This window comes from Leptosomus discolor, chromosome 18, assembly GCF_034619465.1.
Source record: "Leptosomus discolor isolate bLepDis1 chromosome 18, bLepDis1.hap2, whole genome shotgun sequence".
NCBI classification, from domain to species: domain Eukaryota; kingdom Metazoa; phylum Chordata; class Aves; order Leptosomiformes; family Leptosomidae; genus Leptosomus; species Leptosomus discolor.
In genome coordinates, this window is record NC_141408.1 from 4148945 (window position 1) to 4173603 (window position 24659).

A 24659-nucleotide genomic window follows, 5' to 3' on the forward strand; every position below is an offset into this window, starting at 1 on the left:
AAAATTGACCACGGCAAGATGAGGCGCTCCCTCTGCCTACAAGCTGGCACTGTTATTGTTGCAGAAATCACCAGATTTAGGGTTTTAGGATATTGCTTAGAAATCCTCTTACTTTTCCCATCTTGATTTGAATATCAAGAATTCTAATTAGTGGATATTAGTAGGAGAGACTAATGATTATTTTGGAAAAAAGAGTCTCAAATGGAATAAATGATCAAACATGAAATAAAATCTGTATTGCCAATGCTGCTAGCACAGCCTCGTAAAGCCCCAGACTTCAGGTACTCATTAACCAATGCTCTGTTAGTGGTTAGAAACAAGGACAGTCTGTTGTAGTCCAAGATGTCTGCAAGACAGGATTTATGATGGTACCTGCTGTGTATAATCTTTGAGTCATGACTGAAGCAGGTACGAGCCAAGGACATGTTCCCTGACCATACACGGTCAATTTGAGGAGTGGTCGAGACCTCCGACTCACGGACCACCCACCCAAATTGTACCCCCTACTTAAAAGAGAACAACAGAAGACTATGACAGAGGCTGTGCACTCATTTGCATCAGAAGCGAGAAAAGAAGAACCAATCATTGAGAGGATGAAAATGAATATAAACTAAATATGTATGGATTTAATAGATAAATATTTGTTGATTGCAACGTGCAGGGGACATCTTTGGGAAGGATCCCACGTCCCCGGTGCGCATCGTCAATAAAGGACGTCTCTCCTTATCTGTTGTAGGGAAGTTTCTCTGACCGCTGCAGGTTGGGAACATTATTGCCCTCTGCTGAGGTGCGCAAGGCCGTAGGACGGCATCGCCCTCGCCCCCAGGGACCAGGATTCCTGCTCCCAGCTCCACAGCGGAGCGGGAGCACCGCAACCGTCACAACAGGCCCGGTTCTGCGTGCGAAGCGCAGCTTCACTGATCCACCTCAGACCCCCCAGGCTGCTTCGGACAGATGCTCCCACAAGGACCGACGCCGCTGGGCCCTGCACCCCAGGGTCTGTCTGTGGCCATTCCTTCCCTCCGCACAGCCATCGTGTCTCACAAAACAACATCCAGGACTTGGATTTTTGCCATCACTTTATTTTGGGAAAAATATGCAAATTACTTCCAAATAAACACCCATCCCCTCCCTTAGACTTCAATCAGACTGCCCAAACAAAATGTGCTTATACTGTTTTCCTGTTTCTACTACAGAAATACCGCATTTCTACACACGGAGTCCCTAACACCAACAAAGTGCTTTGATAATTCCCTGCAATTCGCGTGAGAGCGAGCGACTGACATAGCTGCACGCTCTTGAAATACCAGTCCAGAACTGCAGCTGGTCACACATACAGCAGCAGCCTCTTTCGCCTGTGCCCCACTCACCATGTTTTGGGGTTTTTTCTTCTTTTTTTTTTTCAAACCAGCAAAGAACAATACTGCCAAGAGGCACAACAAAGGGCTGTGTGTCCGTTCCCCCCTGCGCCCCTGCGGCCGTTCAGTATCGCCCTTCCTCGGAACAGACGGAGACGAGGCCGTTCCCGTACACCAGGGACCTACTTCACTCTTTGGGAGACAGCAATTTCCAGATTGTGACATTCCAGTTAAAAACAAAAATAAGAAAAAAGAACAAAAGAGGTGTTTGCCCCAGTTTCCAAAGAGAAACCCCAAGGCAAGCCAATACCGGTGCCCCAAGAGAAGGCGCATTACAGGGTTATGTGGCCGTGCTGCGCGTAACCAGGAAGGACAAGTTATCACCTGGCCAACGCAGCTCAGCCCCGCGGATCACGAGCAAAGGCAGCTGCTCTCCCCAGGCAAAAGGAGCGCTGAAGGGCTGCCAAGAGCCAGCGGGACTGCGTCCCCGAGCAGCCCTGCTGGCAAAAGCTTTTTTTAAGTTGCTATTTGAAGGATCCAAGGACCGACCAGCACAACCCCACCGCAGCCCCCGTAAACTAACCCCGCTGTTAGACGGGATGCTGCACGAGCAGAGCAGCTTCCCCTGCCGCCCCTCCAGACCCCGAACTTGCATTTACTTCAGCTCATCCAGAAAAGCATCTAAGTTACTGCGCTATGTCAACAGACTGCTGAAACTGGAAGTCCCCTCTCCCAGAGAGGTTAGTTTAGAAGTACTTAGGATCCCATTTCAAAAACAACGTATATTTTTCCCCCCACCAACACAGTGATACACTTTCCTTCACATTAAAGAACAAGTTTTCCCATTGGAGTGGCACTAGTTTCTTAATTCCAGCATTTAAAGAGACAATTAAGTTCGGTATTGCCACTTTTCTCCAACAGGGAAAAAAAAGAGATAGATGGATGCCAAGGATATGGAAGAAAAAAACCCCAAATGGTAGATACTCATGGTAGATCTGTGGTTCCTGACGATGTCAAGCTCCAAACTTCTAATGGCAAACCGAAGTATAACTGGGACAGGGTTGGGGGAGGCAGAAGGGGGAAGAAGAACTGGCGTGAGAGCAGAAGATGCAAACATTTGATGAATCAAGTACCTTTAAAGGAAGTCTAACCTCTAAACCATGTCTTCATTCTCATTTTGCTGAGTCTTCCTGCTCAGCCATTGTGGATGGTGTGCCAAGTCCAAAGCCAGAAGCACACGGATAGAGTCAGAAAAGCCAGAAGCATTTGCTGAGGAACAACATGCCCTAACAGCAAAAGGGTGAACAAAGATGACACCAAACACACAGGAGCTGGACAACCTCTCCAAGAGGCCACTGAGGCTTGGACACAAGCAGTGAAGACCTTGTCCAAGCAGACATTCCCATTACTGGCCTTCGTACGGTCCCAAGTAAAACGGGGAATGTGACATGCAGGCAGAAAGATGTTTGATGAGGTAAAAGACAGTAGCACCTCCCTTCTAGAAATAGTAAAAAAAAAAAAAAAGCAAAAAAAAAGGGCTTTTTTTCCCTGTATGCAGAAATCTAAAACTTTTTTCTCCTTTTTTCTCCAATAAAACCTGCTAAGGATATAAGCACAATCATCAAAAATACCGAATCTGCTCAGAAGAGCTCCTAGGATTTAATTTCCTCATATAGAAGCCTGCTAAACTTAAAGTGTTAGAAACTGGAATCTGACACCAGCTCCCCTCCACCCCCCAGTACGGAGTTCTCACACACAGGCACAGAGCACACACTCCGTTCCCCTTTCACAGACTGACTGCTCGAAAGGATGACGGTTCTAAGCCACAGGGGCTTGTGAGGTCTGGCTCTCATGGAGAAGCCCTTGTCCTCTAAGGTTTTTGTGTGGTTGGCGAGGCAAGGCTCTGCTCCTCCCGTACATTCACTACAAAATAAAAATGGTCCTTTAGGGTGAGCCCGAAAACCCTGGGCCTGTCAGTCCCTGAGCCACGGGTCAGTTCTTGGCCGCCAGAAGCTTCCTGCGGAAATAGTCGGGCGCCGCATCGTACAGCCAGTCCGCATCCACCACGCACAGGTCCCGCATGTAGCACTTGTTGGTGTGGAGCAGCCCGTTGTACACCACGCAGGCGGGCTTGCAGTGGAAGAGCACGGAGGAGGGGTGGATGGCCACCAGCTGGTGAGAGTCCACGGTGCTGTAGGTGCCGTCCGGCTGCAGCTCCGCGGCGTTCATGAAGAGGCTGTGAGCCAGGCAGCGGCGGATGTTCCCGGTGTCCAAGCGGGAGGACTCGATCGGCATCGACAGCTGTTCAGCAGGGAGAGACAAGAGTGAGCGGGTGGGTGTGTGCACCCCCCTACGGAAACGCAGCCCCGTTTCAGGGGGCTTCCGAGACCAGGCCATGCTGTGTCTGAAACCCTGCCAGCGTGGGAAATACAGAAGGACCTCTAGGGATTCAGCCCAGGTAGGTATTAGGCCGATCCAGACTAACAGCAAACAAAAGCTGAGCCACAAAATGGATCAAGACTTTCTTTCTGGGAGCGACTTCCAGGCGGGACGGGGTGCCCAGCGGTGGCTGCCGTGCGGCAGACGGACCACAAGCAGCCCAGCAGCCGCTCCACGCTGCGCCCTACGCTCTGTGACTGGCAGGAACAGTGCTGACGCGGAAGCTGCTGTGACACCGAATGCCTGACTGTGAAGGAGCCCGCCAGCACGGGCTGCCGAGGCCGACGTCACTCGGCAGCACGGTCACATGGACACCGGAGCAGCCAGATCCCTTAGGAAATCTGTCCTCCACCTGAGCAGCCTTCCCAGGGCTCCCCTTCGCTCTTCATCTCTCCTCAACCCACTGAGCCCTGCAGCTCTGAGATTTCTGGGGGGCAGCAGCAGAGTCAGGAATTTCACTGACTATTCATGGGAGACTGAAAACAAAACCCCATTTTCTCACTCCTGGGACTGGGTGCACAGCAACATCAGTTTGGGGACAAGCAGACAAACGCAAGCAGGCAAACCAGGGAAATACAGTACAGCAACACCTTACCTTTACACAAATGTCCCTGAGCTGAGCTCTGACGTCGGACACAAGCATCATGTTCCTGCTGTTGACAAAGTTCTCTCTGCACCATTCCTGCAGTGGAGACACCAGGAGTTAGAAGGGGCCATTCCTTCACCCAAAAAACGTGACAGTCTTCAGATACCATGAAAAGCAGAATACTCCAAACACAATCTTTCTCAGAGAAAGGTGCTAAGCCATTTCCTTGCCATATTTCTACCCCGATTACTTCCCCCCCACAGTGCTAAGGAACAGCACGTTGTTGTTCTCTTCCCACTCAGAATTGCTCGGCAAGGCCACAGAGCGCCGCGGAACAGCGCGGGCTGTCCCACAGGTGGTGACAACAAATCACACAAGAACGACAGACGCTGCAAGGAGTGGGGTACACGAGGCTACAGATCTACAAACCAAACCGAGGAGTGTACAGGGGAGGATGAATCAAAATCTGCTTGTAAATACGCTTGGCGGTTTTGTAACGAATGCTGCCAAAGAGCATGTCTAGGTGTTTATCAGCAAGTCTCAACAACCTCCCACTCCCTCCCGTTTCCAGCTGGAACCAGGGAAGGAAGAGACCTGGCTCTGGTTACAGAACTGGCCTCGCCAAGCTTCGATAACCACTTTTGCTACAGCTTTCTGGAGGAACCACCAGCACTGGAACAGCTTTCTCCAGCTACCCAACTGCAAGGGATGAGCAAGTCCCCTCTTCTCGTGGCTGCAGAAGGATGCAGACCGCACCAGCTGTGAAGGATGCGGCTGCCACTCTGCCGTACGCCAAAAAAGCTCCTCACCACCCTGAGCCCGGTCAGCACTGGCACCCTCAGAGCACCCTACCTTGTTGCCACTGACGTTTTTGAAGGCCCTGTACATGCTGAGCAGGGTAAGGTGATCCCCCTCACTGGAGATGAATTTCTTCCTGACGGATTGCACTTCATCCCGCCGGGCAGGGGGATTGTAGAGGACACTGTCCACTGACAACAGCGACACGATGGTCAGGATCTCTTCGGTACAGTGGAACTTGGGGGACACGAGGATGGTCTGCAAATCACAGAACAAAACTGACTTCTGGTCAGCCAAACCCACCGCAGACGGGCAGACTTTTCTGCTCACTGGCAGCCCAGGAACGTTACAAAAAGCATTGGTGGGGACAATTGCATAGACAGTCGGGCCTAGAGACAACTGGAAATCCTCCTATGGGCCCACCTTTCACAGCAGCTCTCACGCTCCCTCCTGAGACTGGCCAGCTCATCATACACAGTACAAACATGGTGACTAAAATCAGTTACAGCATCAGACACTTCACAAAACTGCTAAACAGCGCTAGCAGCAATCCCGGAAATGGCAAGGAAATCAGCCTTGTTTCAGCTTCAGAGGTGTCAGAGGAAAGAAATTATCTTTTAAAAAATCTTCCCGAATTAAACAACAAGTGACAAGCAAACCAGCCCAGCTGCGGTGAACAAAGCCGTGCTTCATTAACGTATGGCAAATACACTAGTGCGGCTGCGGTCACCCCAAATCCCAGACTGTGTCTGAGGAGTTTGAAAGAGAAATGCCAACGGGACTGGCCAAGAGCACACGAGATAAAAATTCGCTATTTTTTCTGTAGTTTTTACTTTAGAGAACTTTGGTTCCAGTGGAAAGGCTGCCATCTTCCTTCCCAGGGGGGTTAGGACAAGCTGGTCTTCCTTTCGTTCCACAGCTCCCAGCAGGTCCAGCTGCTCAATCGCTGCTTGAACAGCATCTGCCGAAACAAGGACGTTCAGGCTGTGAGGGCTCGGGGCTGGCACTGGCAGGGCTGCGAAGGATCAGCTGGTACCATCACCACCTCTTTCCCCTGGCCAGAGGGACAAGTACTTTCTGTTCAGAGAAATTACTATCCCAAACTGTGGTTTATCCCCCTCCGTCCAGTACAACAATCACCTTTTCCAATTTAAGCCACAAAACCAGAGGCAAAACTAAAGCTGTCATCTCTTTGAGCAGAGGCTGTATGAAATGCTCTGAGGCTTTCCTTGGCAGTCAAGGCACACCCTCCTGTGCTTTGCGACTCAAAACCGCTCCCTGCTCCGTTTGGAAGCTGGACACTCCAGCTCTCTGCCATAACCATGGCTGCTCTGATGAGAACGGGCACAAGCAATGAGCTGTGAATGAACCTGAGACTCCTGGACCACCAGAAGATGCAGCAGAGAGAGACTGCTCCTCCTTCACAGCCCTGACCTTCCGCACTCCATCGGCTCTGGATGGCCTGAAGACATTATTTTTAAGCAATTCCTCAGAGACTCATTGGTCCTTTTCTCCCAAGGCTGCCTTTGTAACCACTTACCAGGAGATGGTTTGGACATGAAGTCAAAGGTGAGCACGTTGGGGATTCTCAGGGCCAGGAGCTGAAGCATCACACTGGCCAGGTTACATCTGCATAGGCACAAAAATACAACTGAGATCAGTCTTTTTTTTAAAAAATATACAATTTTGTAAAAATTATTTTTTAAATTTTATTTTATTTGCCTATAACTGAGAAAGAGTCCTCAGATCTGTGCTGCAACTCGACAGAGACAAGTCCAGCGCTGGCTGGTGAAGCCTTACTTCCTAAACCAGGAAGTGTAAGACACGAGTCTAAGATTCGGAGGAAAGTCAGGAGAACTATTGCCCACGTGGGTTCAGAGCCCAACTGTCCACCCTGAGCAAATTTCTGCACCATTCATTTTTCTTAAAAGTCAACCAGTCAGACCCCAGATCCCATTCTGCTGCCCAGTTCTTTACACAGCTCCAGCTGTAACAGCACACAAAAGAGGTGTGGCAAGAAGTACGGCGGTGTCAGCGTTCTGTCCTCACCTCTGTATCTCGGGTACTGTCATTTTGTCAAACTTCTCAAACTCATCCTCTGTGTAGAGCCGGTAACAGATCCCACTCTCCTCTCGCCCTGCTCTCCCTGTGCGTTGCCAAGCCTGGGCCTTCGACACCCGCTGGACTGCCAACACTTCCAGACCAGTTTCTGCGTGGGGAAAACCATCACTTCAGTCAACGTCTGCATAATGCACAGCTTTGAAAAACATGTAGGATCAACAACAAAAAACCCCAGGGTCTGCCAGCCAAATAGTGCTCAAACTTGATTTGGTTTAGTGCCCTGAAGCAAAGCTAACTATCACACACGGTGTCCATGAAGAGAAGATTCATATTTGACAGATTTTTACCCCCACATGACTGGTACTCAGGAAAACCCAACCGAAACACACCACCAAAACCCACATCTAAAATCTGGGATATTAATTTAGCAGCGCGGAGGGTGTTTTAAATCAGCTGTCAGCGGGGCTCATTGCCTCAAATAACTTCTACAAAACCGAAAACCATCTCTGACTTGTTCCTTAGAATTCCTCACCAGGGCTGTACTTCTTTGCTTTGACCATGCCTGTGTCCACAACGAATTTAATTCCCGTAATGGTGATGGAGGTTTCCGCGATGTTGGTGGCGAGGATCACTTTGCGACAGCCCTGGAAGGAAGAGCAAACTAAAGTCAGCCAAAAGCCACCTTCGATTCGCTGTAACAAACAAACGCTGCTACTTTTGGCCAGCAGGGGCCAAGCCTACATGTCACTGCAGCACCTTACGACCACGTTCCACGCTGGCCACACCAGCTCTCGTAACCTCCAGTTCCCAATCGGTTTCTACAACACGTGCTCAGACTTGTGACAAACACCCCACGAGGACAGCCGTTACTCATACGTCTTTAAACAGTTTTGGCTTCGCTTCCGGCACAACTCCAAGATCTGAATTCTTATTTAGCTGCTGAACAGGTGCAAAAGGGCCTGAGGCTGTACAGCTTCCTTTTCTTATGGCCCTGCCAAATATGCCCAGGTTTTTAGCTTTCCCAGTATTTGGCCCATTGACTGTACCTTTTTTGTGATACGGACATAAAATCCCTACGAAATGGTGCAAATTTCAACTCTTCTGCCCTTTTCACTCCCCTATATCCTTCCTTCTTTTTACAGTCCCAGGAGGCTCATCGTACACACCTGTTGACACCATCCCAGTTCCATTGTCTTACATCACACCGGAACCACCCAGCCCGGAGTCAGTGGGCAGTGGAGACTATCACTCACTACCAGTACAGACCGCTTTAACCCCTTACATTCCACATGCTTCTTCCAAATGCTCATGGGAGCAAACTCACTCATCCAGCTCACCCACCACATTGCCTCACCTTGGGGGCAGCCTGAAAGACGCGGAGCTGTTGAGAGTAGGGCAGAGAAGCATAAAGAGGCATCACCATCATCCGGGGGCAGCCATCAGGGAGGTGCCTGGCAATGTCCCGACAGGTTTTGGTCATTGCTTCAATTTCTTCCTGACCAGTCAGAAACACCAGCATGTCCTGAGAAGAGGGTGCCTCCTGGAGCCAGAGAGAAACGCAAGTGAGACGTTATGATGGTTTGGACAGGGAGGGAGAACCCAGATTGCAATGGGATGTTTTCCTGACAGCAAGTCAGCAAAGCGGGTAAGGAAGAAAAGACACACGTGTGGTGTGAGGGATGCAACAGCCTGAACTTCCCAAGGGATTCACCAGAGGTGAAGAGTAAACCACATTTTGCAGGACTGAGTCTCAGCAGGATGGAGGAATCGCCTGAAGTCACCTATGTAGGTCATGAACTAACTGCCTGGGACACGCAAACAGGAGAGCCGGCCAGCACCCAGGTACAGGCCAGTAAACAGAGGACTCGGGTGAGAGGAAACATTTAGGCATTAGGTATGAATTGCCACCAGAGCACTTGGCTTAGCAGCCTCCTTTCAACTCCAGCCTGGATCTACCAGTCCCAAACAGCAGCAGCATCTTCGAAGCAGTTTATTCAGTGACAGAACCACCTGGCAGCTCTGCAGTCAGACCTCCAGTCGCACGATGCCTGCACGCTGGTGTTCCAACAGACTTCTCCTTGCTCTGCAGTTACACTTGGACAGTAAATTAGACTCATCTTCACGCTGCTGTTAGCTTACGCCTGGATTTCCCTCCACAACGCAAGGCCCTTTACGGCTGACCCTTCCAACCTTTCTCTTCACTTTTGGAGTAACACTGGCATTTGTCAACCCCTCCCTTGAGGCAACCCACTTCACTAACCCAGCACGCTCCCCCCCTTTGCCCAGAGGACACAGTGAGCACCTCAGGGACAGCTCTGGTCTGGCAGCAGCAAGCTCAAGCCATCTCTTCCGTCACAGCAACCTGTGAGCCCCCACGAGCCACAAGCCATGGCCCCAGAGGCACAAGCCTGACGAGACCGCCCTACCTGGTGGATCTGGAAGACTGACACCAGCGCTGCTTGGAGGTAATCACTCTGCGGCTGTTTGATGTGGAAGATCTGAATGGGATGCTGCCTGCCTTCTACATAGAGAACAGGAGCACCGTTGAAGTACTGGGAGAACTGGTCGACATCCATCGTAGCTGACATGATGATCACCTTCAATATGAGCATAAGATGGGTTAGCAGTGCAGCTTCGATCCGGCAGGACTAGCCAAAAGTCAGCTTCCTGAGACTGAGATGTGCTCAGAACAGCACAGAGTTTCGGACAGAAGAGAGTGATCTTTCCTCGTTAAAGCCACCAGCCTTGGTATCGCACAAGCGTAACGCGTCGGTGCGATAAAACGAGCGAAGACGTGTTAAAGTTCTTTTCTGACAGTTAATGAAGAGGGCCGAGCACCCCCAAAGCTAGGCTGTAGAATGGTCTGGGCAACGAGGCTGTGCTGGGACCCCATCGGTCCCCTACACGCCTCCCCCATCACGCTTTCACACGCTCCACCATGTGCGCACATCAACTCATCACGTGTCCACCCAGCACACACAGGCCACCTCCTCCCCCGGCACAAAGCCGTCCCATCAGACACAGCTCCTGTCTCCAGGGTGCTCTCAGCAAGAGCACCAAAACCTCCCCCAACAACGTGTGCAGTCCATAGCTCACGCCCAAGGGCTCTTGGGGAAAAAGGCAACATGAAGGTGACCAGATACCTCGTTCAGCGCTGTCACATCAGGCCCACACATCACCAGCTGGCCACCCGTAACTGCTCAGATTTAAAGGGACTTTTTAGGAACAGAAAACAGTCCAGGCTGAAACTTCAAACACTCTGGAAAACCCCAGGAGACCCCCGTAGCATTCAGAGTCCAAGCCCCATCCCTGCCACCCTCAGTGCACGTACTTTTAGCGGCAGTTTGCCCAGTTCTTTTCTTTTCCTTTGTGCAGCTTTCACCACTCCAAAGAGCACATCCGTATGGATCGTCCTCTCGTGGGCTTCATCCAGGATGACCACGCTGTACTTCCGCAGCATGGGGTCCCCGATGGCTTCGCGGAGCAGCATCCCATCCGTTAAAAACTTGATCCGGGTTTCATCAGACGTAAGATCATCGAAGCGCACGGTGTAGCCAACCTAGGGACGCGATCGTTACAGGAAGAGCAAGCACAACGTTACCTGCTCTTCTCACCGCCACCGCCCCGCGAGGAAGGACTACAGAGCATCAGCCAGAGCCCACTACAGCTCCAAGGAGGCTGTGGAAGGCGTAACGGTGCATTTGCAGCCTGTGAGCAGTTAATCTTGCAAACCGAACAAGCCACCCAAAGGATGCTCTCAACTCTGTATCCCAGTTGGCTTTTTCCCAGCCAGACCTTCACCACAAACATTCCAGTCTCCTTTCCTTCCTCCTCTGCTAGAAACTACTCTGTGGTCTCCACTTCTCTCCCACAGATGCACACATCTGCACAGATTCTGCTCTCCTTGACAGTGACTTTTGATACAGGAAGCAATGGAAGAGAGCACAGTATTTTTTGTTTTATTTGTTAATCAGTGTTTTTTCACTGATAACAATCAAGAAGTAAAATACCACAGAGACAGGGTCAAACATGTCCCCCCCCCAGCCACAGAAGCAGGTAAACAGCCATTTTTTTCGGTTCAGGTGTATTATGACATCAAGACTACCTGTTACCCCTGTGGCTGGTTTTTATCTTACCCATTAAGCCCTGACACAGCCCCATCGACACTGCAGCACTAACCCAGCTCTCTAAAGACTCTGTAAAGCAACCTACCAGTTTCCCCAGCTCCGTCTTCTTCTCATCTGAGACTCTGGTCGCTAAGGCTATAGCTGCTACTCTGCGAGGCTGGGTCACAGCAATGACGCCTTGGCAGCCAATTCCTGCTTCGTAGAGGTACTGAGGGGTCTGGGTGGTCTTCCCTGAGCCTGTTTCTCCTAAGGACCATCAAAGGAATAGATTTGCCCTGTTACAGCACCTTCAAATGGAAGGTCCCAACTCGGTTTTTACGTTAACTTTTAACCATATTGCAGGACAGGAAGAGGCTCGACAGCTTGCCCAAAGCCACACCACAAAGCCGAGACAGAACCCGACGCCTTGCTGCAGCTGCCAGACCGCTCCTCTGCAAACCTCCTCTCAACCAGGTTCTCTCCAGCCACACTCCGGTTTAGAAACACATTCCAGTCTGTCTGGGTGAGAAGGGTGCGTTGGGTAACACAGCCACCAGAAGCAGATAATCATGCAGAGGAAAGAACAAACCGATCTGGGTTTACGCACCCATTCACGCTACGCACTACGAAGTCTCCCAGTGAAGCCATAAGCAAAGCAAAGCAAAGCCTTTGTCATAACAGCAAGGAGCAAGTGAAGGTGGTTGGTTGGACCAGATGATCTTTCGAGGTCCCTTCCAACCCCCAACACTCGTGACTCTGTGAAGGGTCGAGGCTCTCTCAGAGGAGCACTCAGGGCACCAACAAGCCAGCAAGGCTTCCCCTGCGCCCTCCTGAAAACAGGGACGTCCCTTCAGGCTCAGGGGAACGCCTCCTCCCTCTGCACGGCACTGGCACACGGCGCAGCAACCGCCACCCCATCTCCCCCCGGCGCACCGCCCACACAAACGCCGCGCAGACCCCTCTGCCAAAGACGGCCACCGGTGCAAACCCCCAGCCGCCCTCGGTACCTACCACAGCAGCGGCCACAAACAGCGTCACGTACTGGGCACGGCACGACGCGGCACAAACCGCGGCGCTCAGAGGCACCGCCAGCGAAACCGTCCCGAAGCGCAACGGACAGGGAAGAGCAGGGAACGTTTTCAACATCGCTGCTGCCTTCCTGCACGTTCTATCGAAGCTCAAACCACACGGGTAACGCAGAGCCCCTCCGGCCTTCCGCCGGCCCGTTACGAGAACTGCTCTGCGTGAAAGAGCACGAGGCTCTGGGCAAGAGGGCCCTGCGCTCCCAGCCCTCGCGAGGCAGCACCAGCACGCAGCGCGCTGGGGGAGCGAGGCGAGAAGGGACGAGAGGAGGAGGAGGAAGAAGCAGGAGAAATTCGGAGGATGGCTACCAAGAAGAGAGGAATCGGAAAGCCAAATCGTCAGCGCTGCAGCTGCAGGCTGGAAAAAGCAGGCATGAGCTTTTAGCTCGCTCCACAGCTGCAAAACTTTAAGTGGCGTATTATGGCGTACATTTAGCAAGCAATAGTGACATTCTCGGGATTATACAGAGAAAAGAAGATAAACGCAGTCACATCTACCAGTTATCATGACCGGGTTTGGTTGGGTTTTTTAAGAGTTCACTTATAGGAGTGAAATACAAAGCATTTTGCATTTAATTCTAATAAATGCGGAGCCTTTAGACTTCCAGGTGGGAAGTTGTGTGTCTTCAGCTCCTAAAAGTCAGACAAGAAGCTTATCAGCTTGGACTCTAAGAAAACCTAGTAAAATTAGTGAATGTCCCTGAAAGTGTAGCTGAGGAGATGCTTTTTCCGAAGAGCGGGGTTTTGCCACTTGGCTTCACGTTGGCTGAGCCCCAGGTGGATAGTGAAAGAGAAAGGCGAGGGAAACACTTCTGCCTTCCCCCCGAAAACGAACCCGCCAGCTGCCTTCACCAGCCAAAGCTCACGAATAAAACGGCGGCTCATTCACCGCCTTCCAGCTTTACACCCCAACCGCCTCCGCGCACCTTCCCACAGGCCGCGCCGTTCCCCGGCGCCCAAGGACCGGCCCAACCCCGGCGCTGCGGGCACCCACCGCCCCTCCCGGGACCCCGACGACCGCCGAACCCCCACCGAGCCCCGGGGGCGGCGCTGAGGCGGGGGGAAGCTCCCCTCCGCGGCCCCGGAGACGCCCGGCGGGGCTGTGGCACTGAGGAACCCCGCCACCCGCCGCGGCCCGCCCGGCTCCCGCCCTCACCGATGAGGACGGCGCTGTCGAGGTGGCGCAGGTGGCTCAGCAGCCGCCCCCGCGCCTCGAAGATGGGCAGGCCGCGGCGCTGCGAGGCGGCGGGGGGCGGGCGGCGGCGCGGCGCGGGGGAGCCGGGCAGCCCGGCGGGGCCCGGCGCGGGGGAAGCGGGTAGCATGGCAGGGGTCGGCGGGGGGGAGCCGGGCAGCCCGGCGGGGCGCGGAGCGGAGGGCGCCGCCTTCAGCCGCTTGGCCGGGGGCGCCTCGCCGCCGGCCCGCATCGCGCCGCCGCCCGCCTCCGGCCCGCGCCTCGCGGGGGGGGGGGGGCAACGGCGGTCGCGCCGCCTTGACGTCACCCGCCGCGGGGCGTTATGGGAGACGCGGCCTGGCTGGGGGCTCGTTGCGGGCCGGGGGCGAGGGGGGGGCGCGGCGGAGGGACCCCCCCCCCCAGCCCCGGCGGGGACACCCGCAGGCCGCAGCCCGGGGCAGGGCGGGCCGCCAGCAGAGGCGGCTCCGTGGCGGGGCGCAGGCGAGCAGCGCCTCGGCCTGCCTCCCGGGACGCAGCGGGGCACAACCGCGGGTGCTCCAGCGGCGTGCGGGGGGAGAACGGGGGCAGACGAGCCGTCGCGTCGGTAGATCCGTGACCGGGCGAGAGCCTGGCGGCAGGAAGGCGCCCCTCACCCTGCCCGCCCCGCCGCGGGGCTTGGGATTTACAGGCGGTTTTCTCCCAGCCCCAGGGTGGCTGTTAGTTCCTCCCCGCTCCCCGACGTCCCCCCAGCAAACTACGGAGGGGCTCTTAAACACCGAACTATTTAAAAAAAAAAAAAAGTTTTGATTCCTGTCTCACAAGATGCCCTGAAGCAACATTGCTCGGAACATTTTTAGTACTGAAATGAAGATTTAAAGTCTATTCTGGGTGAAATAAAAAAAGTCTCCCTTAAGTTTTTGTAACAGATAAAGCGCAGATACAAACGGACTCACCGACTGTTTATCGGAATCTAATGCGCTGGTTGTGGGTGTGTTTTCCCCACGACATCCCAGCACATTTGTCTCCCGGACTGCGAACAAGTGAAAAACCTGTAGACAGTTTTTAAGAACAACAAAATCTGAGACCGAACAAGATGACCACATGGGTGTCAAGGGTGAGCCTGTCCTCCAAATTTGGGAGGAACAGGCAGTTCCAGCAATCTCTCTTTTTATCCGTTAGGATACAATCAACAGCTACCCAGTCCAGTGTCTGAGGAGTGACTGGATGCGAGGAGCTGAACTGGGCTCTCAATTCCCGACGCAGCTCCTCATACAGATGTTCACAATCGATGTAACTTCAAACTAGATCCCACTGAGCATCACTGACCTGTGTCCTCCCGCAACACGCTGCACGCTCAGGCAGACAACCCTGTTTCCTCGCAGCTCCGCGCCGCGCTGCCGGGAAAAGCCTCCATTTGTGCTGGCTCTTCAGGGACCTGCTTGTTCACCAACTGCCTCAAGACTACAGGATTATACAAAGGATTAACCAAAAAGGATCCGCAAGACATTTTATTCAACTCATCGTCTGAGAAATTTGAGCAGTTCTGACTCCAAACAAGTTTTCTTCCCTAGTGCTCCAAGTCATTTAATACCTGTTGGAAGTGTGCATGTGTGGGGGCGGATTTTGTAGAACTACCTACTGAAACCAGACTCAAACCCGGTCACCTTAGCACACGGTCTTTGGGGGAAAAAGCCACCAAAGCAGAGTCTCAGTCTGCAAGCGTATTCACACAGAGGCGCGGTCCTGAAACCCAGCTGGCAAAGTGAAAAGCCCGCAGTTTGCTGCACCTCGTGCTTCTTACAATTCAAACAAGAGCGTAGACAACAGCATCTCAGATTAAAAAAAAGTTTTGCTATTGAAATAGGGACTTACACTTTCAACCATCTGGTAGCTGTTTTATCCAAGAATAAAAAATGAGTTAAAACCCAGAAAGCTGGTTTTGTCCCCTGTACAGTTTCCCATATAGTTTCCTGTATCAAATAGCCTGAAAAAATGCTTTAGAAATCACTTTAGACGAGTACTCGTGGTCTTGTTAACTGAAGGTGACAGGAAACGGTTTCCAGTTTTAGGTTTTTGGCTCCACTGGATTAGTATTTTCACTACCAGCACAAATTCCCTGACTGGGAAAGACACTGGTAGCCTGGAAGAGTCTTGGATTAGACTGCCATCTCATAAAGTGCTTGTATTCAAAACCATACAGCTGTCAAGAAGCGTCCTTTCTGCGACAGGGCATGAGAGAGTCCCCAGTATGGAACTCATTCACCTCGGTCTCTCCCAGTTGTCGCTGGGTTTTGGCACAGACACTCAGTAGCCTCCAAGGCGCTGACCTTCTCCCCATGCAAATCCTCCTGGTCGTTCTTCTGGCAAGGGATTGTAATTAGGATCATCTTCCGGTGTGTCAAATATTGCTTTCCTGGAAAACAGACAAGATTTATTTTTTTTTTCCCCCTTTAGTATACGTGTTCCATGGTAAGACCAAGACTGCCCAAAATTCTGCACACCTAACAGCGTCCTCCCTCACCAGCAGCCTGCCAGAGCACTGGTGTGTACACCCAAGTCACACTTGCTCTCCAGTTAGCAGCCACCTGCAAGAAGGTCTGGAATTACGGGCCTAAATCAACCGAGACGGGCGAGACTCAGCCAAAAAGTTAAAATTCCACCCCTGATGTAAGGCAGATTCTGTACAGCCAGCGTGTCCTCCCAGGACAGGGTAAGGGAGCAGAACATGAACAGGGTATTGAGGAGCCCCCCACATCTTGAGAAGGGGCCAAAGCAAGAGTCAGATACGGGCAGCATTATCTCAGTTTCACAGGCAAGGTGCAGGCATCGACAGGCAGACTGGACATCCACAGAGGAGTCTCTGTTCGAGACAACGTTAGAGACTGGGAGTTTCCAGTTTATCACAAAAATCATGCTTAATCTTGTAGGTTATTTTGCCACTTTCAAAACCAGCTTTAGAGGTTCTCTCTCCATAGATCTGTTTATCCAGAAACAAAAACGTAGTAGATCCTTTAAAACGAAGGGACCACCACAGGCTGCATACAAGCAATTATTATATCCAAAATGCCTGAAAAGTAAAGAACTGTCTTGTTAAACACACTTATTATAGCTAAGGGGATTATTTCTCTTCACCCAGAGTGAAGACAAACAAAATTACAGCATCTGGGGAAAACCAAACAAAACAACAAAACATCACAATTCTAGACCCAGACAAGAATCATAAGCTGCCTTCTGAACACGGACACGCAGAAGGATTTAAACGGCAGCCTGAAGACACGCTGCCAGAGGAAGAGAGTCACTGAGACAGCACAGCAACACTGCTCCCGTAGCCTTAGGGCTCCTCCTGCACACAGCCGGGCACCCACCCCCCCGTGAACATGGGCAGTCGCAGCTGTATCTCACCACACAGGCGTAACTGGACCCTCGATTTGTCTAGGGGTGCATTTACACGAAGGCAGCCCTCACTAGGAACAGCCCTCAGGCTGCTAAGGCCAAGCCAGATTCGTGTAGGCCTGGAGAAGGGACCAGCAGAGCTGCGCAGGGACAGCCACCCTCCCTGCAGCCCCCCGGCACCACCACTTGCTGCAGCCAACGCCTGCACCCAGCAGAAACGACCTGTCCCCGCAAGCGGACGTGTCCCACCAACCGGGCAGGACCCCCCAGTTAAACCGAGCAGGACATGGACTCGGGCTTCTGGAGGCGAATTCCAAGCAAAGAGAAAGGATCAGTTCAGCCCTGGGGAATTCTCCAAGTCTCACAGAGCCCAACTCCCAGCGTCTTCGCTGCCCCCTCATTCAGGCACACTGCTCTCACCCAGGCTGCAGCACAGCACTACGGAGGACCTCAGCCCTCGACGCAAGAGGGAACCGAGCAGGAGTAGCAGCACACAGCACCATAAACACTGAAGGGTTTTGCCAAAAGTGTGAAATGAGAATGATTTACAGAAGAAGAAAAATATTCAATGTATTCTATTTAATACCTCAGTTCCTCTGTTCACACACAGCAGGACTCTCAGAGCTGTGTACTTTGGTGCCACCAACAGGCACAACTCAAAGGACTAACAGGCGTTACCAAAGAAATCAAAGGTTATAAACCCTTTAGCCCTTCTCCTGAAGAAGTCAGTTCCCACTTACACACCTGTAAGACCCCCTCTCCCTTGTCTGGCAACACACAGGTTAAATAAAAGAGCACATACAGACGCACCACCATTCTGCCTCAAGCCATCCAATTCACCAGAAGTCGATGTGACTGAAATACAAACAGTTTCCATTCAAGCACTTTTTCTACATCCAAGCCAAATCATACACCCACACTTACAGGACAGATGGTGTTCTCAGAATCCTTCCACCACCGGGCTGGTTGGGAAAGACATCCTCTAAGAAAAAATATATGTGCCCAACGGCAATGCCTAGTACACAAAGAAAAGTCAAATGGTGATTTTTCAATACTTCTCCTTTTAACAACTTTCAAATGCTTCACCAGAGCTTTCAGGAAAAACCCCCACGCATTGGTTCTTCCACAGAAAACATGACAAGAGGTATAGAAACACAAAACCCAATGAAGCACGCTGACATCAGCTGCAAAGCTTAACTTACACTACAAGACACTAAAACTGCTTGTCATTATTAAACATCCTGATGTTTTGGCTTTACTAGACTTGATAAAAATAGTAATATAAGCTATTTTACTCCCGTAGTCTGATGCCCACAATCAGATTATGTACCTAGGCTGCTTCCAAGTGATAAAAAGCCAAAGCATCAGAAGCTCCTTCCACCCCTGGTACAGCACAACACTTGCTGCGATGTTCAGAAATCAGAAGAGCCTGGTATGAATACCCTGACGAACCACCACTAAGTAAAGGGCATTTAGCCCTTGGGTTTTTCCACATTTCGTGTTTCATATAATACACCAGCAGGAACAGATCCTTGTGATCCCTGCACTTGCTTACCCAGGAGATCCACGATGATGGAGTTCCCCAAAAGCAGCGAAAAGCCCATCAACACCCAGGGTAGAAATGGGGCTTGAAAGATGAGAAGCCCAAAAAAGTTCATGCGGACGTAGGGATTCCTGCGGCTCCAGACGTACACCAGCATTATGGTGAACGCCTGCCCCAGGAAAACCAGGTTCACAAAGAGGCCAAAAAGCTGGGGTGGGTAGTTAGGGAAAAGAGTTCACCGAGCAGTGGTGGTGAGGTCAGGCACGAGACGAGTTTCACAACACAAGCCACAATCCTGTGTTTTCCACACAGCCCCCAACTCCACTTCCCCAGGTGCCAACCTGCTGTTGCTCCAGTGCAACAGCCACCGCAGGTCCAGGCCACCTGCAGCGTGAAAGCACTGAAGCACCAGCACTTCTCTTGGACAACCTGGGCACGACCACACACCTGAGCAGTCCCCTTTTATCCAATGGTCTCACTTCCATAACCCTGTCAAGCAGTAAAGTGCCTGAAAGCCCAGCCCAGTATCTCAGAGCAGCAGCCGCACAGCATTCAAAACCACTGTCACAAACACCGTTATTCCTCCTGCTACAAACAGAACATATTCTCACCCAAGAAATAAGATAATGTAATGTCACAGTTTCAGTTCCCATTCAAGTATCTCTAGCTTCACTAGAGCAGTCTGGAATAAAAAAAAAAAAGGATACGGTCATTAAAAGTCCTCCAAAAAGGAACATAAATACAAAATCTGCCGTCCGACCTCGGAAAGAGCCTTCTTCAAGCATCCGGCAGTAGCGATATCTGAAGTCGCAGGTCAGGAAAATTTGATTGCAAACGAGTTTAAAGACAGATCCAACGGAAAACGATTCAGTTATACATGAGCTTAGGCAGGCGTTCTGTACCAACCGGCTCGCTCCGCGCGCCTCGGCGGAGGGCAGAGCCAGGAGGAGAAAGCTGGACTTTCCTCCTGTAGGTCAGAACCGACCCGAAGGACCGGCCTCGTACCACAGAGCCTTAACACCACGAGAATAAATGGCAAAATTCTTGACAGCTCGTGAAGGACATCCCGTCGGTGCCCTTTCACGACATCAGTGACGTCGGCACAGCTGAGCTCCCGGAACTCCACGGCAGGGCGGGATGAAGCCTCTGCCTGCAGGCACGTCCGGCAGCACACCTGGACTCTGGAGCTCCGCTTCCCAAAGAAAGAAAACAAACTCCATGAAGGATACAAAAATATCATGTTAAATAAAAAATTAAAGCCAACTGGTCCAAAGAATAAGTAATTTGTGAGTAACCTCCATACCTGAAAACAAGACAAATACAAGGCCTTCAACACAACAGCTTATTTTTACTGGGCAAACACAAAAGTAACTGAAATCTCCTTCACAGGCAACAAATCTAAGACCCTTGCTAAGATACAGCGATCAGCGCTGCAGCTTCATGAGCTTTTCAAAAATTTAACATGAAAAGTCACAGCCGTTTGTAACACTCAATTTTGAGAGGACAGGCACTTGCAACCTTAAGCTCACCTTAAAAACCCTCCCGTACTTTAGAAGAAACTTACTTGAAAGTGTTTAAATATTAACTCAGGGTTGAAATACAGCTGAAAGGGTGTGATTAGTTCCAATTGCTGAAAAAGAAGAGAACATTTGATGGAATCAATACACCAAGAAAAAGCTATCCGCACCCAGACAACCCCCTTTCTCTGGGCTGAACCGAGCCCACCGAGTGCTCAGCCAGCACCGTGAGCTTCCCAGCAAAAGCCACCCTCGATGACGCCTTCAGCCTCCTCACATTGTCAGTGCTTATTCGGGCCTTGCACCCGCCCGGGGTTCGCGGACAGGCCCTGGAAGCGCTGCTTGGGGGGGATTCCCCCACTCAGAAGGCCCCGAGGGGAAGAGACCCGGGGGGGTGTCTGAGGCAGCCCCTTCCCCCGTTCCCAACGCGCTCCCCTCCCCAGCCCCGCGGCACGGCTCCAGCGAGCCTCGCCCCCGCTCCCAGGCACCCTCCGCGCAGCCTTCTTCCCCTCCCCCGAACTCTGCGGGCTCTGTCGGCCTGCGGCGGCCGCCCGGGGCCCCGCGGAGCCGGCCCCGCCGCCCCCACCCGCGGGCCGGGCGGAGGGAGGGGAGGCGGCCCTGCGCGGAGGTGTGGGCCGGAGGGAGCGCGGCCGGCGGGGCCGGGGCCGCCCACTCACCACGGCGGCGGTGGTGAGGACGCAGGCCGTGGTGTAGGCCCGCGTAACCGGCGGCACCTGCAGGTACTCCTGCCGGAAGGTCTGGTACGCCATCTTAGCGCTCCCCGCGCCGCTTCCGCTTCCGGCACGCCCCGGCGCCTGCGCGTACCGCCCCCGCCGTAACGCCCGGCGGAGCCAAACGGTCGTGCTGCGCTCTCATTGGCAGAGCGGCGAGCACCGCCCCTTGCTCCCCTCGCTTTTCCCGCCCCCGGGGGTTGGAGCGCTTGATGATTGGGCGGCGCGTCCATCCTCGCGGCCGCTGATTGGCTGCTGGCAGGGCCGCTCTCCTGAGGGAGTTCGAACGAGGCGGGAAGAGGTGCAGCGCGCGGAGCGGCGGCGGGGCCTGCGCTGGTTACGGGCCTCTGCCTCGGTCACCGGCCTCGGTCCGCGGCACTAGAGCGGGAGGAGCCGCCCCGGCGCCTCAGGTAACGGCGCGGGAGGCCGCGGCGGCGCTGGGCCTCCCGTGGGAGCCGGCTTCCCCGCGGCGCCGGGCTCAGCCCGCCCGCCCGCCCGCCTGCGGCAAGGCCCTGCCGCTGCCCCGGCGCCTCTCCCTGGCCTGTCCGCACCGGCGCTCACCCGCCGCCATGTCGGTCAATCCCATGGCCTACGAGGCGCAGTTCTTTGGCTTCACCCCCCAGACGTGCATGCTGCGCATCTACATCGCGTTCCAGGACTACCTCTTCGAGACGATGCTGGTCGTGGAGAGCGTCATCCTGAAGAAGGTGGCCGGGTTTCCCAACTGCAAAATCAGCCCCTTCCAGGTCCGGAAAAGCACGGAGAAATTTCTTCTCTTCATGAAGGAGCACTTTGACAAACTCTTCAGTAAAATGGAAGAAGTGCTTCTGCAGCTGGTGTTAAACATCCCTGCGAACGTGCTGCTTCCCGAGGACAAGGTCCACGAGCAGTTCTCCTACAGCAAAGAGCAGTTCCAGGCGCTTCAGGATGAGATCAGTCATCTGCAGCAGCAGTACAGGGCTGAGGCGTCTGCTGGGCAGGCTCTGCGAGCAGAGCTGGAAGAGCAGAAGGTTGTTCGGGCTGAGCTCGAGAAGATTGTGCAGTGGTTTGATGGGCTTGAGAATATCTGTAGGGAGCACGGGACCAGCAACCTCAAAGAAAGCTTTGTGTTCTTGACAGAGAACTCTAAGAAACTGCAAGATGTGCTGAAAGATGTTGAAGAGAAAAGCAAAAAAATAAAGAAGCAGGATCAGTTATTGTAATGGAAATCCTGAGAAGGCCACAGGAATGTAGACAGTTTGCTTGAAGCAGTAGGGCCTTATCTTCCGAGAAGCATCTCCCCTAATCCCTTGCTCCTCTAATCCTGCTGAGATCCAGGCTAAAAGTTGTTGGACTGTGTCAGTTTGCACCCATTTAGCACCTCCTTAGGGAAGCAGGGAGAGGAAAAAGCCTGTAAAATGTAAAACTGAAACTGGTGCTGGGGAATAAATTTTGGGTTGGATAGCCTGGCTGTGGAGACACCCTCCAGGCCTCATGAACTGTAACACTGAACACAACATTTGCTTATGTCCAGGAGTATTTAAAAAAAAAAAAAAAAAAAAAAAAGGCATGTCTAAGACAGAGCTGTAAGGATGTGCAGTCTGCAGCCGGGTGCCTGCTCCGGTAACAGCTGATGTTCTTGGCGAGGAGCAGCTCCCGGAGGGGCCATGCTGCCCAGGGCGGGTCCTGGGAAGGCTGAGGGGCTGTTGCCCGTGTTTGAAAAGCCGGCGGCAGCTGGGGAGAAGAGCTGTGACAGCGAGGCTGGTGTCTGGCTGCGATGACCGAGAGATCTCTGCACCAAGGCGGACATTCATCCCCCTTTCTGAAATTTCAGTGGGGGATGAAACCCCTCCACATACCTTTGCAAAGGGATAGCCTGTGTTCTCTGTCTGACGTCCTTTTTCTACAAAATAGCAAAGCTCCTTTTGTTCGTGTTTAATCGGATTTTCCTGCCAAACTGTTGGGAAGACGGACTGCTGCGCTCGAGTTCTTTGAAGTCACTTAATTAAGCTTTCTTTTATCTGTACTTGATTCAAAATGCATTCCAATCTCCCCATCTTTCTGTTGGGCTCAGCAGGTTTTGAATCTCCTGTACAGACCTATTATGAAGTGTCAGTACTAATTTCTGCTTTACTAGCATAGGTACTTGAAAGATGCTACACTTGTGAATAATTTAGAAGTTACTGCAATAAAAAAATGTATCAAAAGCATAAAATACACATTGCAATTCTTTCTTCCCCAACTTCTGAAGACTGTACAGAATCAGCTCGGTAAAACAGGTATCTTCAGATGCATTTGCCTTGATGGGTGGCTGGAGACCTGCGGGACTCGGTGGCCACTCTTGAAATCCTCAGAGGAAATGAATTCCTGAGGCTGAGCTCCAGACCTCTGCAGTGAACATTAGGCTGTGCAGAGGCTGGAGTTAGAGGAGGAAAAAACAGGGAATTGGGTAAAAATGAACCCGCTTGTTTAGAAAACAACTTGGTGGCTTGAGAGTTACCTGGTATTCTCTTAACTTGAAGAGTAGGACAACGTCATCAATGCAAAGTCCGCTGTGGATAATCTTACCAAAAAAGTGTGTCTTCATTTTGTGCCGTTCCCCTCAGCTTTGCTGCAGGAATCAAGCAGCCAGCAAGCTGGGAATGGATGAAGCCATGTCGGTGTGGCTTCATTTCACGCTAAATTGTACAAAATAGAATGTGAAAAAAAAAAAAAATCTGCTGAGAAACAAAGGTGACAACTTGCCCCAAAGAGCCCGTGAACGCTTCCACAAGAGAAGTATGAGCAAGAACTTGGTGAAGGGGAGGGGGCAGCACCACCTGCTGCTGCCCTGTTATTCTTCAGGGCACAGGGCAAGGGCTGCCCGAACCTCGTGGTGTCAAGAAGCCGTCATTGCAGTCCTCGTCTTGTGTTGGAAAGACAGCAGAGGAAGGAGGAGGGCGAGAGAGCGGGGACGGATCCGAAACGTCTGGGGGACACTCCGGTGCGTGGGCAGTGGCAGCCTGAAGGGCACCCCGGCTTCTCCTGCTGAGCTGCATCTTGTGAGGTATTTATTTCTGAAAAAGGGGCGGGGGGTTGGGGCACAGATAAACCCTTGGGATGAGCGGGTAAGACATTGACAGCTCAGAGAGCTTCCCGAGAGGAGGTTTATTACACTGAGCTCTGCGCTGAGGCGTCTCTTCAGCTGCAACGAAATGCTGGTGGCAAAACCGTTCAGCTGAAATAAGCGATGGACAGGGCAGAGCAGTTCTGTGAAGAGAAAAAGGAACTTTGCCATGACCCCTCAGGCGGTACCAGCTTCTGGAATTCAATTGCTGTTAGAATCCTCATTTCTCCTCTTCGTTTTAGTTCATAAAATCCCTTTTAAGAATAAAAGTCTTTAACTGCGGGGGGTGGGGATACATGGGTGAGGGCGTTGCCAAACATAATCCTTCCCAAAGAGTAACAAAAAGGGTCACCAGGGGCTCTCAGTAGCAGCTGTGGTGGCAGTATGTTGAAGAAAAATTGCTTTGTGAGCCAGAATAGCCTTTTTTTTTAAAAAAAAAAAAAAAAGCTTACCTATAACATTCAAATAAGCATTAAAAGTCCTTTTTTAAGACCATTTCCAATAAACTGGTGAACGACACAGCCACCCGCAGAGGTTTTAGCGGAGGGAGGGAGCGCTGCTGGGAGCTCACCTTACCTAACGCCAGCGTTACGGGCTGAAACCGAAAGTACTGGGACAGCCCCCAACGAGCACCGGCGAAGCAAAAGCACCGAGCCCGGGGCAGGAGCCGGCGCTGAGCTCCGGGAGCACCGAAAGGCCAACGGTGGCAGCAGAGGGCACCAGGAGACCGGCGCCAGGCTTCGCTTGCAGAAAAGCCTGGGTGATTTCCTCCCACCCCCTCCATAACGC

The 24659-nt window shown here is 52.3% G+C and overlaps 3 protein-coding genes across 4 annotated transcripts; 1 reads left to right on the forward strand and 2 right to left on the reverse strand.

Annotated features, from left to right (window-relative positions):
* Positions 1 to 1061: 1061 nt before the first annotated feature.
* Positions 1062 to 13634, reverse strand: DHX33 (DEAH-box helicase 33). 2 transcript variants are annotated; one of them, XM_086475127.1, is made up of 12 exons: positions 13587 to 13634; positions 11455 to 11615; positions 10574 to 10801; positions 9669 to 9839; positions 8597 to 8782; positions 7775 to 7886; positions 7231 to 7390; positions 6722 to 6810; positions 6015 to 6142; positions 5236 to 5439; positions 4393 to 4479; positions 1062 to 3659 (listed from the first exon to the last, which is right to left on the reverse strand). In XM_086475127.1, the coding sequence occupies exons 3-12, from the start codon at positions 10730 to 10732 to the stop codon at positions 3351 to 3353; spliced, it is 1605 nt and encodes a 534-aa protein (XP_086331253.1). In that variant the 5' UTR covers positions 10733 to 10801; positions 11455 to 11615; positions 13587 to 13634; the 3' UTR covers positions 1062 to 3350. The 2 variants fall into 2 exon arrangements, with proteins under 2 accessions (XP_086331253.1, XP_086331254.1); XM_086475128.1 differs by lacking the exon at positions 13587 to 13634 and adding an exon at positions 12360 to 12381.
* A 1459-nt stretch (positions 13635 to 15093) lies between these two features.
* On the reverse strand, positions 15094 to 20825 carry DERL2 (derlin 2). The gene is made up of 7 exons (XM_086475177.1): positions 20732 to 20825; positions 20102 to 20167; positions 19767 to 19840; positions 19245 to 19338; positions 18550 to 18745; positions 17919 to 18009; positions 15094 to 16014 (listed from the first exon to the last, which is right to left on the reverse strand). The coding sequence occupies exons 1-7, from the start codon at positions 20822 to 20824 to the stop codon at positions 15906 to 15908; spliced, it is 723 nt and encodes a 240-aa protein (XP_086331303.1). The 5' UTR covers position 20825; the 3' UTR covers positions 15094 to 15905.
* A 529-nt stretch (positions 20826 to 21354) lies between these two features.
* On the forward strand, positions 21355 to 21987 carry MIS12 (MIS12 kinetochore complex component). The gene has a single exon (XM_009948400.2). The coding sequence runs from the start codon at positions 21355 to 21357 to the stop codon at positions 21985 to 21987; it is 633 nt and encodes a 210-aa protein (XP_009946702.2).
* The last annotated feature ends 2672 nt before the right edge of the window (positions 21988 to 24659 follow it).

Excerpts from the sequence above, each read along its gene's own strand:
- MIS12 (XM_009948400.2), top strand. The coding sequence starts at position 21,355 with ATGTCGGTCAATCCCATGGCCTACGAGGCGCAGTTCTTTGGCTTCACC.
- DERL2 (XM_086475177.1), bottom strand. The coding sequence starts at position 20,824 with ATGGCGTACCAGACCTTCCGGCAGGAGTACCTGCAGGTGCCGCCGGTT. Across the intron at positions 20,168-20,731 it reads TCCTCACCACCGCCGCCGTG|CAATTGGAACTAATCACACC; the intron begins GTGAGTGGGCGG and ends CTTCTTTTTCAG. Across the intron at positions 19,339-19,766 it reads TTATTTAACATGATATTTTT|ATATCGCTACTGCCGGATGC; the intron begins GTATCCTTCATG and ends CTGCGACTTCAG.
- DHX33 (XM_086475127.1), bottom strand. The coding sequence starts at position 10,732 with ATGCTGCTCCGCGAAGCCATCGGGGACCCCATGCTGCGGAAGTACAGC. Across the intron at positions 9,840-10,573 it reads TGGGCAAACTGCCGCTAAAA|GTGATCATCATGTCAGCTAC; the intron begins GTACGTGCACTG and ends CTCATATTGAAG. Across the intron at positions 7,391-7,774 it reads AGCAAAGAAGTACAGCCCTG|AAACTGGTCTGGAAGTGTTG; the intron begins GTGAGGAATTCT and ends TTCCCCACGCAG.